The following is a 19,279-nucleotide window of genomic DNA, read 5'->3' as shown; positions in this document are numbered from 1 at the left end:
TCATTGCATCACGCGTACTCTCGCATCACACTCCCAAGCTGCTTAACAGGCAGGAAAACCACTGAGTCTGACTGAGTCTGCAGCCCGCTACTGCAGGACAGGACAGAGGACGGCAAAACGTAAAGGGCGACAGGCGAAACAAGAGGGTGGTTCTTTCCTCCCTGTTTTACCTCAGCGCAACAGTTCCACTGCTGTCATCCCAGGAGGTCCGGTGCTTCAGGGAGCTCTTTAAAGACACCTCCCCCCGAAAAAAAGGGGGGTGGGCAACAAGGGCAGGAGCAAGGGCAAGTGTTACCTCTCCCAGAGGTGGTCGTTGATGTCCTCTCAGTGCCCCCATGAAACAAGCACAAATTGAGGCATAATCCGGGTTACAAGATGGCACGGCAAGTAGGGGGCGAAGCCTCCCCGAAAAAGAACACATCCCTCAACCTGGTGGCGGGCTTCTACCAATACCTCCGGGGTAAGTGGGGCAGTTTGTGTGCGCGGCTGTGTGCATGTGTGTGTCCTGCTGAGACAGATAGAGACTCCAAAAAGAAAGCAAGTGCACAAAATGTGTATTTTTGCATGTGTGTAGGGTGTGTGATTTAGAACGGCACTGCAGCATGGACCGTACGTGCCTGCTGGACATATGTGTATGTGTGTGTGCATAACTATGAATGATTGTGTGCATTTTGCAGTGCAGTTTTCTTCCAAAGAGTTCCCTGAAGGATGCTTTTGTTTTTTTGTCAAAGCTGTGAGTGTGTGAATAAAGTGAAATGGGCAGACGTCTGAAGGGGGCGTTTCCACACTGGCGGAGTCAGCGAGTGAGCCTGTGTGTGTGTGTGTGTGTGTGTGTGTGTGTGTGTGTGTGTGTGTGTGTGTGTGTGTGTGCATGTGTTTGTGTGTGTGTGGAGGTCTACAGCTGGTGAAACAAGCATACCCAGCAGACAAGTAACAACTCACTGCAGGTGTCACAGCACAGAGGGCTGACTGTCAAAATGCTTGATTCCTTATCTCTCTGTCTGACCCTGTGGCTATCTGCCTCTCTGCTCATTTGGATATCACATATTCAGCATTCTGTCTGCCAGCTTGTCTCTGGATAAATCACATTATCAGTCTATACTGTTGAGAAGAAAGGAAATACTCTGAGATGTCTGACAACTGGTCTCTTTGTTTGCACCAAGTTTGCATTCTTTTCCTTGACTATATCAATGATAATTTGTTAAGGTGATCTTCGCTGTGAGAAATCAGGGACTGTGTATGAGACAAGTGATACAGAAGGTAATCAAGTGTGTTAAAATGCTGCTGCAAAGGATGGCTGTTTCCCATTGTTATATTGAAAGAAGATGAGCGTGTGTGCTTAAGAGTGACTGCGTTTGTGCGGCAGGTTCAAAGTCACCTCGTCCCTGAGACTGAGAGGCTGGCACCACGCACATGCAGGCCTGTTCTCCGTCACGCATGTTCCTGCTCAAGAATGTGGAGGGAGGGAACATCTTTCCCCATTCTCATCCAATATTACCGCCCATCAATATTTGATTACTCTTGGACCCAATCAAAAGATTAATTTGTAGAGCAGGAAGCTGCTCAGTGGCACGTATGACTATGTGTGAGTGTATATGCATTATGTATGAAAGGTACCTTCCCTCAGACACAGACACACCTCTTCCCTTTAGCGTCTGTCCACAGCACCCAGTGACACACTAACCAACTTGAGTGCAATCAAGGCGTCAGCATATTTCATTAAGGTAGAGGAAGGCACTGTGTCAGACGTCCTTTCTCGCTGATAACGTGCTTATCTCAAGGATATTGCTCTGCAGCAAAGACGGGACACACAAAAACATCAGTTGCATGCGCGTGATGGGATGCTTTGAATCCCAGGTAGATTGTGTGGTTTTGTACACTCTAATGGTATAAGTGTAGCAGCTGCACATTAATTTCTCTGAGATAACCTCATTCATGTTCAATTTTTTTAATACATGGGTTGCACATAACATTGAATTTTGCTGACACAAGATATCACGAAGAATAAACTATACATTAGTTGGTAAAAATCCAGCAGAACACACACACTTTCATACTATAAATGCACAGAAAATTGTATATATGCTTGATTTATTAGGTTTTCTCATTCAGGTTAAGTGCCTTTTTAGGGGACATTGTCAGCAGACATGTATACTATTGATTGGGTCTTTCCAAAAGGGCCTTCATTACGTTAGCTGCCATAAACAAGACCAATGCATTTGGGGTAATGTCGCGTTTGTGTATTTTGATCACAGCCCTGAACAGAGCACCAGATTTCATGTTTAAACTGTACTCAGAAATGACTAGAACATGGCAGATAAGAGGGAGAACCACCGGCCTCCTATCATTTAAAGGGCATTTTCGAGAGCACAATTTTCTGTCCTCAGCAAGAGGAGTTCAGATAATGAAAATGCCATCTGTAAATGTCAAATGCCTTCTCTTTGTACATTAGTGTAAGGTATGATTTGGTGTGACTGACACATTAGAGAGACAGGAAGATTATCAGAGATAACAAGAGGCAGCCATCCAGCATCAGAAACCCAAGCGACTCTCACAATAAACAATGAGAAGATTGTGTTTTTAATCCTTTCTTTGTTTATTATTGCGCGTGACTAATAGTGATGCTCTGGGCTCTGATTTACAGATGAGCAGGAAGCAGTGCAGAAAAGGACATTCACAAAATGGATCAACTCCCACTTGGCAAAGGTAAGAAAGTCTGGTTGTGTTTCCCTGCTAGTGCCAGCATTGTGTTATCCATTTACACAAAAGCTGGTGCTGGTGTTTGTTTTAAAACTCCCCGATCTCCATGTTTTTCCACTGTGAGTGACTTTACTACATCCTGTGTGCATGCGCTGACATTTTCCAAGAGCTGGTCATGGGACTGCTTGTTCCAGCTCAGACCACACACGGTCCTTCATTCTTGCATGATTTTTTTGCTCCTTGTTATTCTGTCAGTTTCATATAGCTACTAGCAAGGATTTACTCTCACTCTAATTATCTATTTCATATTACAGCATTTAATACACTGTATGTCTTTTCCCCCTGCAAGCTAGAGTCATTAATTTACATTTTAGTAATCTCGCTATCTCAATATGGGCCAATTTAGATTGTTTAGGATAAGAGTTTTTCATTAAAGCATGCTCTTCATTTGTCCACTCAGTGGACAATATGTCTTTGCCTTATAGTAAACAAACACATTTGATGCTACTGCATGCTGAGGGGCCTGTAATTATTGCATTATACTACGTTAGGCTCATCAGTTTCGCTCATTAATGCTTAAATGGTATGTCAGGAATGGGCAGACAAGGCAAATATGGCACAGTGCAACACAATTAAGTGTTACTCCAATCAGTGACGCTCCTCTCAAGGTTCCCTATTTGATTACGACAGCTGTGGAGTTCTTGAACTGCGGTGACGTGGAGCTGAAAATTCATTTGAAGAGCACTCAGAAGGGAATAAACCGTGACGTAATATTAAATAAGCACGTCTCAGGACTGTGCCAGCAGAAAATTACACACACACAGCCCAATATTTAAATGCTGTGAATTTTTTATAAGATTCAAGGTATAACCACATACTTTATTTATCAAGCCTGCAGTTGACCAGAGCTGCAGTCCCTTTGTTATTTCATTGTGATTGAACATTTTGGAGAGGCATTCCCACGAAGCTTTGAGGGGGTAGTTCAACATTTTTTTGGTCAGATGAGTAAATTGAGAAAATGAACACATATCCCACATTTGCATTATAAATATGTAGATGAGTAGATCTAGTAGCTTATCTTCTTTTTTGGCTTCTCCTTTTATGGATCACCACAGATCATCTATCCTTTTTATCCTTTTCTGCCACACCAACCCTCTGCATGTCCTCCTTTACTATATCCATGAACTTTCTCTGAGGTTCCTCTTTTCCTCTTCTCTGCCAGCTCCATTCTCAGCATCCTTTGCTCAATATATCCACTATCCCTCCTCTTCAGACAGTAAAAAAAGTCCAGATATGTATCGATTCAGGGATGTGAAGCCTAGGAGACAGTGCCAAAGCAGCCAGTGTCTTAATTTTAATACATTTACAAACACAGTTAAACCAGGTGGTTTCTAAAATAAATAAATAAGTGGACGTAAAAAAAAAAAACCTTAGCTGTCTAAAGCTGACCATTTTTAACACAGGAGTCCAGGGAGACTGACCTCTTTTTGCAGTTTCAAGTGGCCATTCACAGGGCTGTAATTTTTGACACTTCAGCAATGGGCTCATTTTTCATCCCCGAGGTTGTTGCTTTGTCCTACTTCTATATTTACTCTAAGAGCCAAAGATTGGCATTTATTTCCTCACATAGCTTTCAGCAAGAAGGCCGGATGTCTAACTAATCTTTTAACCTAAAGTGGAAAAAGATCATTTTTGCTATATCAACACTCATGCACTAAAAACTCAATGAACTGATCCAACAAAGATCCCGGAGACTTCATTAAAATTCCATTTAAATTTGCCTTAATTAATGGATTCGGGTAATTAATAGATTAGTCATACCATCACACTTCCACTGGAAGAGAAAACCATATTTGTTCCTCATGCTTTTCCCTCTGCCGACTTGATCAAATTACGTATGTGATGTTCTCCTCGCTCATCACGAAGCTGCTTACACTTCCACCTGATGCCTGACGTTACCATAGTGATACTGATTGGCCTATATTTGTCTTAAAAATGTCTTGGCTGTCATAGCGGCTTGGTGAATTTTCAAAGAGCGTTGTGATGAGCAGGGGGTAAAGGTTCACCAACTTAAAGGTGGTGCAAAAAATAAAGAGAGCCATTTCTGGAAGTCATCATTCTGCAGACTAGTAGAGATTATGTGGTATCTTATGGACTCACTATCACAAGAATAGCTAATCATACGCAAAAAGTAGTGTGAAAGTGAGACAGGAGGATAGAAGACAGAGAAGCTTTAACAGTTGGTTTAGCTTTACTCTCACAGGGATAAATCCTGCCCTTGGCTATGCAGATGATTAGGCCACTCCAGTTATCACAGGTCTTTAATTCACCGCCTAAAGGTATGTGATTAATCGTTAGGTGAGTTGAGCCATAGCATGAGGGCTTCCTTTTGCTATCACCGCCCTCCCCCTCACTTTACTACTCCACAGGTATAACAAAAGAAGTCTTACGGGCTCCGACAAAGACTTTCTATGAGAGGGGATGTATTGGAGCTGGTAATTTATACAGAAGATGAATGACTCTCATTAGTTCACCAGATTAACTCGCCAAAGATATGAACTATAAGAGAGCTGCAAGGTAGTATTTTTCCAGGGGGTGCATTTCATTTAGATAAAGGTTGATGTCGTTTAGACCCACACAGCAGTCACACTCAACTTGCAAAATTGCTCTCCTCACAGTGTATTTTATGTTGCACCCGGTCGTGGAGTGACACATGTGGAGGGGTTTCAGTCAGCGGACCCCAAATTTCCACTCTGACAAATCCTTTCTGAGAAGGTTAAAGCTTAATTACAGAGTGGCCAGTGTGAACTGCGGAGGTCTCGCCGTCTTTCAGGCGTTTTCCCGGGAAAACAGCTTTAGTTCAGCCATCAGTGAAGCAAGTGTTCTTTGAGATTAAAGAAGGAAGAGAAATGAAGCTCCCAGCTCCTCTCTTGGTGTTTACTCTCGGGTTAGAGCGAGGGGAGAGGGTGATACATCCCGTGCACATGAAGTTCAGAGACAGCAAATCATGGCATGTGGCATGTGCTTCAGCTAACTAAGCTGCTGTTATGTTTTTCAAAGTATTAAAAATTTCAATCAGCTAACTCTGCTTGTGGTGTCCTCTTAAATTGTTAAGTTGTGTTTATTTTTATTTTTTTAACGGCAGTGTTGCTTTCTTTCATTTCATTTCATTTCATACTTGTGTTTAGGAGTCATACAAGCTTGTTTTACATTGTGGACCACATACAACCCATTTTGATTTTAAGTGGGTCAGACAGGTAAAAAAAAATAACAATTTGTATCAGTGTAAAGATGTTTAACTACACATTTAATCCCTGAGATGTCTCAATATAAAAAAGTGTTATTTCAACAGTATCTCTGTTTTTCTTCATGATAAAGAAAACTGTTGTATTAAATGCAGGAAATGTGCCAGCATGACTCTTTGGGCTTAAACTCTAAGAAGTAAATATGTAAAATTACAGAAAAATTCTGGTAACTTATTGCCTAAATTGCCCTGTAATTATAAAGTGAATCGTTTTTATTATTTATTTTTCTGTTAACACATTAAAAAAACTCCAGGCATTTAAATTAAAAAGAGACATTAATTGTTTGTCTATTACATATTAGTATGAATGGTGAAGGATGAGGTCTTTATCTGCTCGACAAGTTGTAAATTCATGAAAATATATTTAAAAGTCCAAAATGTATGTTAGTCCTTCTTTTTAGTTGTCCCACTTCCTGTTTTATTTTTAGAGCTGTCCTTTGCTTAGTTTGTTTCCATCGTCTCGTCTACTGCGATTTAGTACAGCTGTGTCCCCAGCTGTTTCCACTTCCCCGATTGCTCTTCTGTGTGTATATAGACGCTCTCTCTCCTTGTCTTTGATCAGTGTCTGTTCTCCTTGCCCCAGTGTTGGTTCAACCTTTTGTTTCTGTAGTTTATTTTTTTGATGTTCCCCTTTTTGGATTATTGCAACCAGCCAATAAACAGTTCATTTAAGATTGCTCGGTTTGCCTCCACATTTCTGCATCCTGTAAGACTCCACATGGTCAGCAGCACAGTTGATAATGACAACAAGAAAGGCCCCAGCCAATGTATTTAGACCCACAACCCCGTCGCTGTGAGATGACAGTGCTGACTTTGCACAAGTCCTGCATGATTTTAATTGAAATGTTTCTACATGAGTGATTTTATGTGCCAATAATTCCCTGTCAGAATACCATCATCCTAAAAAGACTTTGCCAATAGGCTTCAAGTTTTTATTGTCCCTTCAAACTGGATGTATTGCAGCTCAAACTGAAACCTCTAAGTGTTCTCTTTGTTTCTGCCCCCTTCTGTGTCTTTCATGCTGTTGATCTTTTGGGATCCAGTCAAATGTACCAGGGGAATAACAAGAGAGCACAGACAGACGCACATCCTCAAACTCCTCTGCTCACAATCAATTACGACCCAGACGCTCATGTGTAATTAGCTCATTAAGTTCGTGATTTATTTTTTTTACCGCATGTTGCCGAGCAAAGGGAATGAATATTACTTTCTTTTTTTGTAATTAGTCTGAAATTTCCTCATTAGCTTTGGGATTATAATGAACAAATAGGTAAATTTGGCTTCAATTAGCTCATGGTATAATTTATCCCTCTGAATGGGATCTTTTTTAAGTGCTTCTTCTGTCAGGCTATGATACGGGCACAAGTGCTGTCTGAAAACCCTAATATCCAAAGCCATGAAACGACGTTAGAAGAGGAATTAGTGAGAAGCGCTGCTGCGTTTGCTAATTAAATTTGAAAGACGTGAGGTTAGTGTCCTGTCTCTCTCTGCCTCTGTCATGTTTTTCACTGCCACTCCTTCTACTCAATTAAACCCCTCTCTCATTTTCACTTTGTTGGGGTTGTATATATATTTTCACTCTGGCTGCACACACACTCTTGCGCACATCTCTACTTTTTGCCTTCCCTCTCTTCACTCACTCCCTTTGCTGCTAATCTCCCTGTGAATGGTTCGCTCGTCTGAAAGCTCCCCCTCCCCTCTAAAGCTCTCCTCAGCCCCAGCATGTGACTGTGCTTTAAGAGAAATCCTTGATGTGGCGGCGGCGAAAAACTGAGATATGTGGATTTCCTCAAGTCTGGAAGTCTGTGTCAGGTCAGGGAGGAAGTCAATGGGAAGGATACAGTTTGAAATCATCAGCATATTTTAGGATTTGAAGAAGCCGTTCAGAGTCCTCTGAGCCGGCGCTTATGGATGAATCCAGCTGTCAGTAATACACGGCACCACCAGACTCTGTTTGGGCTCCTAGCACAGTTTTTTTATGAAGATTTCCTTTATCCATGTCCCACAAGTTTAAATGAATGTCTTACAGTTTAACATATGTATTATGTTAGGGTTATGTATGCACTATGCAGCTTTGTGGGGGATAATGTGCAGAAAAATACTTCTTACCTCAAAGTTTTCTGTACATTGCTAGACCTATTAGCTCTGTAATCCTGACTCTTTGCATTCCAAGAAAACTGGGAAAGCTTTGTGTGACATGAAACACTTATGTAAACAGTGATCCCCCCCCCCCCCCCCCTCTTTTTTTTTTTTTTTTTTTTTTTTGCACAAACAGTTACATAAATTCAGTCGCTTGTTTAGAAATATCTTGCCTGGAAAAATTGTGTTATTATAAAGTATGCACCTGCCTTCAGATGAGTGTTTTCAAGTCTTTCTCAATGTTAAAAACCACAATGTTTCTAGTTTAAGCATTGCACTTAAGTTTACTTATTTCATATGATGTGTGTGTTTTCTTCTGTAGCATGTCCCTCCCCTGGTGATGACCGATCTCTTTGAGGACATAAAAGATGGTGTGATGCTGCTGGCCTTGCTGGAAGTCCTTTCAGGACAAAAGCTGGTGAGCCTGTGGGTCATTTCTACATCATGGGATTTGGCTACAAGCTTCAAACACGTCCTCTCCTCTGATCTCTCTGGATTATATTTTCTACTTTCTCACACTGAACCGGCTCAGGCTGATGCAATAAAAGAGAAATACAATAATTTTTGAATGTTTGTTTGTCCAGTGGGCTGCAGACTTAATGCAGTGAATGTGAAATGAGCCAGAATTATATGGAAATGCCTATTGACTGACTTTTATTAGGATGTTTGAATTGAGTGGGAAAGCCCAGATTAACAAGGACAGATCAGAGTTCACAAACACAGACAAAGACACACACGGCTTGAGGATTACATTTGACCAATACTGCCTAAGGTCTAATCTGCCTCTGTCCTATTGATCCGTTTGTTTATAGTCTTTGATTGGAATTCTGAGTCTCATTATTTCAAAAACGTTTATGCTATATTTTTTTCATCTATGCTTTATTGTCTGTTTAAACTGTGCTAATTTCTTATACATGTACTGATACATTTTACCCTCCCGTTTTCTTTCCCTCTCAATATCTCTCTTGCTTCCTTTCCATATCCATTGTTCTCCCTTCTCCTTCCAGCCATGTGAACAGGGCAAGAAGCTAAAAAGGATCCACTGGGTCGCCAACATTGGTACAGCTCTTAAATTCCTTGAGGGTAGAAAGGTAAGAGTTCGCCGCCTTCTTTTTATGTGTTTTTTTCTCTCTTTTTTTCTTAACCTTCCTGCTCCTCTCCCTGCTCATCTGGAGCCTTGTGGGCGCAAATATTGAATCTTGACCTCGTGTGACCCGCTTCTCTTTCCTTCTCGCCTCTCATTGTCTTCACATTCCCACATCCTTTGGGTATTCTGAAATTAGTAGATTCTCTCGATTTATATTTCCACAAAGACTTTGTTTGTTAAATGTAATTCTGTCTTAACTACTTCATTACATTTAATTGTTTGGCTCCCTCTAAGAGATGGAGAAGAATGTCTCTCTCTCTTCAGCTGATTACCACTACACCTACTGCACTCCATGTTATTAGCACTTAGCAAATTCCTTTTCTCTGCTTCATTGGCAGAATTGCATCAGAAAAAACGCTCAATATGGTTTTGAATGTAATCATCTAAATGCATCAACTGCCCCTCCATGAGATTAGTAAAACGTTCTCAAAGTGTCGCCTGGCTCGTCCTTGGATATACATAAATAAAGCCATGAGTATGAGCTGACGTCTGCGGGGACACTGACTTGTCTTCCTCGAGTGTGACAGGGTTAAAACTGTAAATCCTAAACCAGTAATCTGCTGTCTGGAGATGAGACATCAGTGGGCACTCTGCTGCGTAAATCGGAGAGATGAAAATTAAACGTAAATATGCTCTCTGTGTGTGAAGCTGATGTACACACAGAGCATATTTACATTTTGCTTTAGATTGCCCATGTCTGCTCCGCGATTGTGTCTCGTGTCTGTGTCATAGAAAGTAAGTGTTTGCTGGTGTAATGATGTTTACTGATGTTTGGAAACTGTTGAAACCCTGTGATGTAAAGCCTCCCTTCTGGGAAAGTAGAGAAGCTGTCTAAAATGTAAATGAAAACTGGATGCAAAATCAGACCCCAATCATCGGTGATGACCCTGAACCTATGACGATATTCCCTTCACTTCTTTTAAAACATTGTTCTTGACAGTCAGGGATAAAAAAAACATATTTCTAACTGACACAGATTAGGCATTCAGATCATGTGATTAGGGTTAGTTAATAAAGTCTCTGGTTAGGGTTTAGTCATTGAAAGCTGTGGTTATGGTTAGGGAAAACGACTGGGTTGGGTTGCCAGATCCTGAAATTGTTATGTCGGCTGTAACTGTACATAGTACATACCACAGCCTGTAAGAAACTCTGAGATAGTTGCACAAGTCAGTGCATGACTCCCTTAAATTGAATTGTTAGAATGAAGAGTTAGGGTTTGGGGTCATCACTGATGGTGTAGTAAACACCACCATGGTCATTTTCTCATTTTGATTTCGATCCCAGCAACAAGTTTCACAAAACCTTGGACTGTGGCAACAAAATGCACATAGAAATAAGATTCTTAAAAAAATGTAGTAATAAATTATTATTTTAATGAGTAATAATTGGATGTAAACGAGTGCCACGGAGAGATTGAGACTTTCTAAAGTACAGACGGCGAGGAGTAAAAAAACTGAGTGTCAAATATTTAAACAATAAAAGAAGAACTCATAGTCAAATTATTAAAAAAAATGGTTGAATTTGGTTTTCATGATTTAACATGTTGCCTTTGACGTGTTATTAATATAATAAATTTAGATGATTGGTTACCTGTGATGGACAGGTCACCGCTCCAGTGTTTACCCCACCTTGAATGCAAACATCTGGGGTAGGTTCCAGTTTACCTGACCCTGAACTGGATAAGCAACTTAGAAAATGGATGGATAGTTTGTTAGCGTTTTACGCAGCTTCACAACTTTTTAGTTTTGCTATTTAGAGTTTAGTACAATTTATCCAAAGAAACACAACTACTGCTACTGTATATGCTTACTGCTGTCATTTTATACTGGTGTGTTTTCAGTGTGGTCACGCTATACCTCTGTTAACCACTCCAGCCTTGCATTACTGTTTTGATTTGCCAGGATAACCTGCTGTGTTTTTTAATATAACACCATGTATTGCATATGTTCTTATCAGTCACTATCCCACGGTTCCCCACGTTGCCCTCGTCTGCCCCCAATCTCGTTTTTCATGCTTGTTCACATGTGTGGAGTGGCAGGTATTACCATTAGATGACCTGTTGTGCTGCGGCGCCTCAGTAATACAACCCTCTATGTGATAATATACAATACTTCATCATATCACAAGATACAGCCTCCTCTCTCTCTCGTTTCTTGCTCCACTCGGCCCCTTTCTCCCTTTCTCTGTGTCCATCTCTGCTGGATATAATCCCTGTTGCCTGTGTAGTAGTGATAGATCTCTCCTCTCAGCCAACCACTCAAGTTATCTCACCTCAGAGATGCTACAGTATCTGCCTTTTCACAGTCAATCAGGCGTTTGCTTTCAATCATCTCCAGTACTTATGAATTATCTTTCTCCCCCTCCTCCTCTTCCTGTTCCACCTCCATCTGCCTCCAGTCTGCGTACAGAGGATCTCCGGTCAGTATTCATAACATTGCTCTACTTTTTTCTTTGTGATGTTGATAAATTGTGTCAGAAACATCTGCATGCAGGAGTTCTGATGATTACATGTGATTTCTCTTAAAGATGCACTGAAATTAGCTTGAACCTGTGGCTGTTTTGTTCTCAATCTGGATGTTAAGTTCACCTGCTTTAATGTGTGTAACGTTAGTATTCGTGCAGCTTTTTATCTTTTACATCACTCTATTGAAAAAGAGATTCTCAATCGCAGTAGGACTTGAACATACTGCCTGGCCAAAAAGTCACGTGCTCTTTTATTTCATTTGACTTAATTGCTGTGGTATGGTTTAGATAATCTTATGAATGTCCTAATATTTATTTTTGTCCATAAATGCATTATGTTTGTGCCACGATCTTGTATTGATGTTAGAAGAGTCTGATCAGTTCTCCAGCACATCCCAAAGATTCTCAATGGGGTTAAGGTTTAAAGTCTGTGGTGATCAACCCATGTGTGAAAATGATGCTCCCTGGACAACTCTTTCACACTGGTGCCCTCTTTGAATCCTGCCATTTTGATCTTTAAAAACATTTATCTGGTCATTAAGTAGATTCTGCTGACCCCATGTATTTTTTGGCCACATAACATTCCTGAACCAGACCAACTAAAGCAACCCCAAATCATAATACTTTTTCCATTGTTCCAGAGTTCAACCCGTTTGCTCCCAACTAAACTAAAGCTACTGATAAGTGGTTTTCTTTACCCTGCACAATTGTTTAGTCCTAATCCCATCAGTTTCCTTCACATTGTGTATAAGGAAAATCTTCTACTTTCACTAGTAGACTTATTTATTCATTATATTTGATTTCACCAAATATTTAAGTGATCTCTGACCACAAACAAGATTTTTTCCAGCTACATAATTTCTTTCTTGAGGATGAATGTTTAAGTCATGAGATAGGATATCGTTGTTTATGAAACAAGAAGCTAGTCGTAGCATCAGTTACACCCAAGCAATTGGACAGCAGAGAAAGAATGTAATTGTACAGAGAAATGCTTTTTCTTGGTACACATGACAATAAACGCTTTGAATCTTCTTAAATCCTATGGATGGCGCTTACTTTTTCGGTTGGTTAAATCCAGATGTTGAGCTTTTTTTTTTTTGCTTTTTTTTTGGCTGGGCAGTGTTTGTACATTACACTCTTTATTGTTAACTTTCTGAATAAAATTAGCTTATTGGGGTAATAGTAAAAAATGATAGATTAGTCTGCGATCTGGAAATATCTAGACCTTCTAATAGTGTAGTTTAATGCTGCTGCGTTTGGACACAGATCAAGTTGGTGAACATCAACTCAACAGACATCGTGGATGGACGGCCATCTATTGTCCTGGGGTTGGTGTGGACCATCATTCTCTATTTCCAGGTAACTTTTTGCAGCATTAGTGCGATTAGATCATCAGATTCAATGCACATAATTCAGCATTATTTTTTGAAAAACAGTGAGAAGAAAAACATGATGTGAATATTACTACTTGCTCACCACAAGAACCTTAACCTGACAGCTAACATGGCTGAGAATATCCAGTTTGCAGAGAGAGCAGATGTGTATTTTTCTAGTTATATATATATAAAAAATGAGCAATTTAAGCTTAAGGGACATAAAAAATAAGTTGATCTTTAAAAGTACTTACACTCAAAATAAACAGCATCTGCCTCAGGTAATTCAGACATGCAGAGAATAAATCAGAACTTAATACTCCACTCTGGTAGCAGCATCAGTACACATAAATGCCTGCTACTCCATCAGACATAAGGATATTCAATAAAGGAAATGTAGTGCACTAGTAAATGTACACTTTCACTTACTGACATATTGATTTGTTTTATTTATGGATTTTCTGAGTCTGCTGACTTTAGGGAACAGAAACTGTGGCTCATCCGCAGGCCTGATAGGATATTATCAGACTGAGCTCCCAATATAATAATTTACATGCTTGCTTAAATATGTCCGTTGACTCTATTCGTACAGATTCACAATTTTTGCTTTGTTCAATAAATAAAGTATGATATAATGATACCACAGATAAAAAATAATATTTAAGTAAAATGCGGCTGATGTATACAAGGATTAAAGCCACAGCTAATTTGCAGACACGATTCCTTATAAGGTTGTTAGGAAAAGATTCTCACTCACAAGATCTAATAATTAAGCAAACAACTTGGAGCACACCTAAACTGGGAAAAACTAAGAACCAAAGTAACAAACCTGAAGGAGCCGGAGAGCAGAGCAACACAGGGCATGATAAACAGGGAGAAACGCAGTTGAATCACTAACTGTGGCTAAGCCTGACTTTAGTTGGTATTCTGTTGCTTCCAGATTGAGGAGTTAACCAGTAGCCTACCAGCACTCCATACCGTGTCCAGCAGCACCTCCTCACTGGACAGCTCCACCAGCAGCACTGAGATCACCAGCCCACCCGTCAAAAAGAAGACTCTTCCTCCTCTGCAGGGTGGAGCCAGAAAGGCATTACTGAGATGGGTCCAGCAGACAGCCACCAAGTATGAAGTCTGATTTGATGGTCAAGTGTTGCTGCAGGTTGTAGGTTATGTTTTGTTTTTTCTCTGCTGTGACCTTGTAATTTTCTGTCCTTTCTAGAAGTCTGAGCCTTGAGGTGAGGGACTTTGGCCCCAGCTGGCGTACTGGTTTAGCATTCTTCGCGGTAATCAATGCTCTCCGGCCTAATCTTGTCGACATGGAGCGAGTATGGGGAAGGCCCAATCGGGAAAATCTTCATGAAGCCTTCTTGTTGGCCGAGACTGAGCTAGGGATTCCACAGCTTCTTGAGCCAGAGGGTAAATAACATTTCCAGTAGCATTTCAGAGTGACTCTGTCATTAAGTTTATCAAAAGCAAACTTGAGCCTGACCAGCAACAAACCTACAAGTAGGCATAAAATTACTATGTATTTTATTTCTTTTTATTGTCTTAACAGGGCTCTAGACTAACTTTTTGCCATGGTTGCACTGGTGCGCCTACATTTTTTTCTTAGGCGCACCAGTGCAAAAGTTAGGCACACCCAAATTTTTCAACCGCTTCACTTAACACCGCAGTTTCACATGTGCACTTTTTTTGGGGGGGGCGGGATTGCTGTCCATACAGACAATATTGATTTGTAAATGATTAACTAATAATCTTGTGCTTGTGCTTAAAGTGCTTTGGCACTCTTTGGCAATATTGTAGACAATGTTAAACTTAATCATCACATCGGCCTCCTCTGACGACCAGCACCTGTTTGCTGCTGCCTGCCGCTGAAAGGCAATGGGGAGAAGGGACACTTGGGCAGTGCATTTATCACGATTTGAGATGGAAAACTGTTCTTGAAGTACATAGAGAGAGAGAGAGAGAGCTGTGCATGAAGTGTGATTTTTTTTATCGTGGTAGAGCAAAAAATAGCAAAAGTAAGAGAGAATTCATGACGATGTTTATCAAATGTGAAGCGTAGTTTGTTGATTCTTTTGCTGCTGGTTCAGTGAATTTTGGTTGGAGAGAGGCCGCTCAGAATCTAGTGCAGAAAAGACATAAACACAGCGCAGACCTGACACATCAGAATCAGTGAGCTGTCGGCTTTCAGCCCCGATGCCGTGTGGAGTCCGTTAACCTGCTCTCATTTGCTGTTTGGTGGTTGTTGAAATAGTTTTGTGAGCTTTAGCCTGAGAAAATTACCTGGAAAAAGACATTTATATTTAAAAGTCGATTCAGGATTTAATGAATCGATATCGCTTTATTCAAGCTACTCACCTCTCTCTATCCACCTGCCCTGCACTTTCAAACATACACACGGACTACATGAATATCTGGACCACGATCAATCAGAGAGGTCCCGCCCCTGACTATCTTTGATTGGTTTAGACCACGATAGGGGCATAATGTGTGTCTGCTGTTGACCACACGGAGACGTTCGGAGTTGCAGAGTATTTATTTATTTTTTTGTTACTCAAACAGTTGGTCGCACCGGTGCAACCTAATATGTTTTTTAGTCGCACCATTAAAAAATTTGGTCGCGACCTAAAATAATATTTTAGGTCGCTGACTGGATTCTCTCTGCTACAAAATACAGATTAATGCAGTAAAGAGGCAGATAGGCAGTCCACTGAAGCCATGGTGCATTATACACCTACATATACCAAACACATCCTAAGCTGAAAAATGTCTTGTTTCTTCCTCTAACATGCTTCTTCCTCTGCTGCGTGGTGTTTCAATGTCACCACCACCCCGGCTTTCACCAGTACAAGGGGATGTTTACTCATTAAACCCAAATTTCTGTTACGATTTGCAGGAGAAGGACCCAAAAGTAGTCCTCCCCAAATGTCTAAAATATAAAACATATTCCTAAAAAGCTTCTTGAAAACAGACAGGGGGAACAGAAGGACAGGTAAACAAATGTTATGACAAAGACTAAGAAACCATACAGGACTATTTATACGCATGAAGGTAATCAAGGAGAGTAGAAACAGAAGGATACCAAAATACAGCTCAGTTAAATCAAGATGACGAGATAACAAGGGGGAAGTTAAACTAGACACAAGACTGAGGAGACAGTTGCCTACCATGGGGCATGAATACTGTCGGAAATGTTTGCAAGGCAAGTTTTAGAGAATAGAAATACTGTACAGTACTGGGTCAGTCCTTGCATCAGATGTGCATCTCACTTTCACTGCCAGACACCATCTGTTCCCCTTCATGCCTGCCCTTCAAAATGTACTCCAGCAAATCAAGCTTGACATCAGCATAATTAAGGTGCATTAGGCCATGAGATCCAGCATGGCGGAACCCCCAAACAAAACTTGGACACTGATCTGAAATGGTGAAAATTGATTTTATTTGAGATGCCCGCTTGTCTCCTTCAGTCAAGCTGATTCTTATCAGCGGCTGATATTTTTCTCTATGAGAAAACTTGAAGAATTTACAGCCAGCTTATTTGACTTCTGATTTTATTTATTTGGTTCCCGTCTCAGATGTCGACGTAGAAAAGCCAGATGAGAAATCTGTCATGACATATGTAGCCCAATTCCTGAAGCATCTTCCAGAACGAAAACAGAGCGGCTCCGAGGGACAGCTACAAGTAGAGGTAACCGGCTGTCTCGGTCTCGATAGCCTGTCATTGTGATCATCTTCTCTCTTTCTGCATAGTGAATGTTTGTCTTTTGTATATGTATTTGTATGTTTGTATGTGTATTATTTATAATCATTTTGAGCTATCAAAGTGCAATGTTCAAGGTTCAGGGGGAAAAGAAAAATCTGCTTGTCTAATTTTATATTTAATTGATTCAGAATTTAGTTAAAATCTCTTATTTAATGACTTGAAGCTATCTAGTTTTTAAAGTAGGTTGAAACGAGCTGCTGCAGTGTCTTGTCTGTTCTGTGTTTCGTTTTTGTACATCTTTCTCTCTTTGTGTTGCTCTTTGTCTTCTTCTCTGGTGCGTTTGTATGGTGACTGCTTTCCTGTGGTTGTTGTGCTGGACTCTGTTCTGCAGCATGATCTTGCACCTCGGGATATAGAGGAAATGTTGGAGGTAGGTTATTTAGCCACTTCGGTTCCCAGGGGAGAGTTTTCAATAATTTCCTCCAACACAATGCAATTACCACCCATGATCATTCATGGTTTCCATATAAATTTGATTAAAGCACATTTTTCTGCCTCCTCTATTGGATTGCTGTATCAGTCCCTACTGTACTTTGTAAGAATGGGATTAAACACTGATTTTTCATGTCAAAATAAAGCCTGTATCCTAATATTGGCTCTTTATCTAACCTGATGTGATATTCGGGCCGCGGGGTTTCTAAGCCATGATAACGGAAGGAAGTCCAATATAATAAGATGTGATATTACCATTTATGAATGCTACCACTGAGCGCTTTGGCTCTCGGTCCCATTAGCATGACAATGAAGGCCTCTGGCATCGGCAGTGTGCACTGATACAGCATATTTGATGGAAAGCTTGTGAATAGAGGTTGGCCTTTTTTATTGTTTGCTGTGTCCAGATGTATGTCACACCGTGTTTTGCTGTTTTACAGCACCGATAGGGTTTTTTGTTCTTCCTTACTGCCTGGTGTTTGCACGGGAGATTAATTAGCTGTGACAAAGCGTGAATTTAAAAAATAAACAGAAGCATAAACACTTGGGTAGAAAATATTTAGAGAATGATGGTGAGTAAAATATGGCAGACTGTTTCCTTTTAGAATTAACTTGATCTACTTCCATGTTCTGAGCTGTCATAGAGAATAAAGTTGGGGCTTCCTTCAGGAGGGGTGGTACAAGTGAATAGATTCAGACTGAACAGCTCTCAAACGGAATGGTCTATCGCACAAGCTTTTTAGCAGCATCGCATTATCGTCATGCTTATTTAAAATCCAATGAAATGTTCGTAGGGGGTCTTAGACAAAGTACCCTGTCTAAGCTGAGTGTTGTTGGCAGCTGTGGGTTTTTGACGTTTTGTCCTGCAGGGAGACACAGAGGATTAGGGGAACACATGTTTAACCGTGCATGCTCTGCTTTCTTGTTCCCTTCTTTCCTCTTTTCATCCCGGTCAATCACTTTTTCCACTCTGTCTTCTTTTCTTTCCTCCTTTTTTTGGGTGCACTGTCCTCTTTTCTTTTATTTCCCAATCTCCTACTCGTTCACTCTGCCACTCCTGCATGATCCCGGCCACCTAGAGAGAGCAGCGAAAGAGCCTGAGGGAGCTCAGGATGTGGCTCGACCAGCTGGAGAGAGATGCAATACAGGCTCAGGAGACTGAGGGCAGTCTTGCTCAGCAGTACCAGGTTAGTGTGAGTGTGTGTGTGTCTGTGGCGGGGTGTGTTTAAACTGGGCACACTGGGCACAGACGCTCCTATTATTAGCTTAATCAGTGGTATTAGACTGTGGGGATCAGGCAGCAGCCGTCATATTTTCAGTCAATCTGGCTTATTCCACCAAGCCTCGGGATACATTCCATATTCAGCAGCATGTGGGATATCCTCATTGTCATTGCATAGCTCGGAAAGTCTAAAGCCAGATAGAGGGACAGTTTTTAAAGGTAGAACATATGAGGATCTGATAAGATGCAAATGGGAAAAGGGTATGACCTGTGAGGGAGAGAACACTCATTATCATCCTTTTATCGAGGATAAAGAGCTGTGAGTCAATGATTTTTGCTTTTCAGCTGTTCAAAAGTCTGCGTGTCCAGTTGGAGATGAGGAGGAAGCAGGTGGAGGGAGCTTTGCAGTCTACTCAGAGGGATGGGATGTTGACTGTGGATCAGGCTCTGGTCAAACAGGCCTGGGAAAGGATCTCCAAAAGGGTGAGAGCAGCGGGATTACCCACTCGCCTCCTGTTCAGAATTGTACACAGAGCATTTTTTTTCCATTCAGAAAAAGTGATATCTAAAGATATTTAAAGCTACTCCTGGAGGTTGATGGAGTGTTTACAATGTTCTAATTCATACATAAGGACTTCAGAAGGCATAATTTGAATTTATTTTGTGCTTTGCCAGCAACTCTGAGAATCAGCCATTTTTTTAAGCTTGTATGATGATTTATCGTTTAAGGTTA

General features: G+C 40.8%; 1 protein-coding gene across 1 annotated transcript in view; it reads left to right on the top strand.

Annotated features, from left to right (window-relative positions):
• The first annotated feature begins 343 nt into the window (after positions 1–343).
• The window catches only part of syne1a (spectrin repeat containing, nuclear envelope 1a), a 130,622-nt gene continuing 111,686 nt past the window's right edge, over positions 344–19,279 (top strand). Inside the window, exons 1-11 of the mRNA XM_085431938.1 lie at positions 344–460; positions 2,645–2,706; positions 8,466–8,561; positions 9,151–9,234; positions 11,688–11,708; positions 13,020–13,112; positions 14,067–14,248; positions 14,346–14,542; positions 16,705–16,817; positions 18,404–18,511; positions 18,892–19,029. Of these exons, the coding sequence (XP_085288064.1) occupies positions 376–460; positions 2,645–2,706; positions 8,466–8,561; positions 9,151–9,234; positions 11,688–11,708; positions 13,020–13,112; positions 14,067–14,248; positions 14,346–14,542; positions 16,705–16,817; positions 18,404–18,511; positions 18,892–19,029 (1,179 nt within the window). The 5' untranslated portion in view covers positions 344–375. The remainder of the gene's footprint in view (positions 461–2,644; positions 2,707–8,465; positions 8,562–9,150; positions 9,235–11,687; positions 11,709–13,019; positions 13,113–14,066; positions 14,249–14,345; positions 14,543–16,704; positions 16,818–18,403; positions 18,512–18,891; positions 19,030–19,279) is intronic.

The sequence above is a fragment of the Copadichromis virginalis genome, linkage group LG15, assembly GCF_057382275.1.
Source record: "Copadichromis virginalis isolate Kocher_CV1m ecotype Utaka linkage group LG15, C_Virginalis_male_GT1.1, whole genome shotgun sequence".
Classification (NCBI taxonomy): domain Eukaryota; kingdom Metazoa; phylum Chordata; class Actinopteri; order Cichliformes; family Cichlidae; genus Copadichromis; species Copadichromis virginalis.
This window is presented reverse-complemented; position numbering and strand designations above follow the sequence as displayed.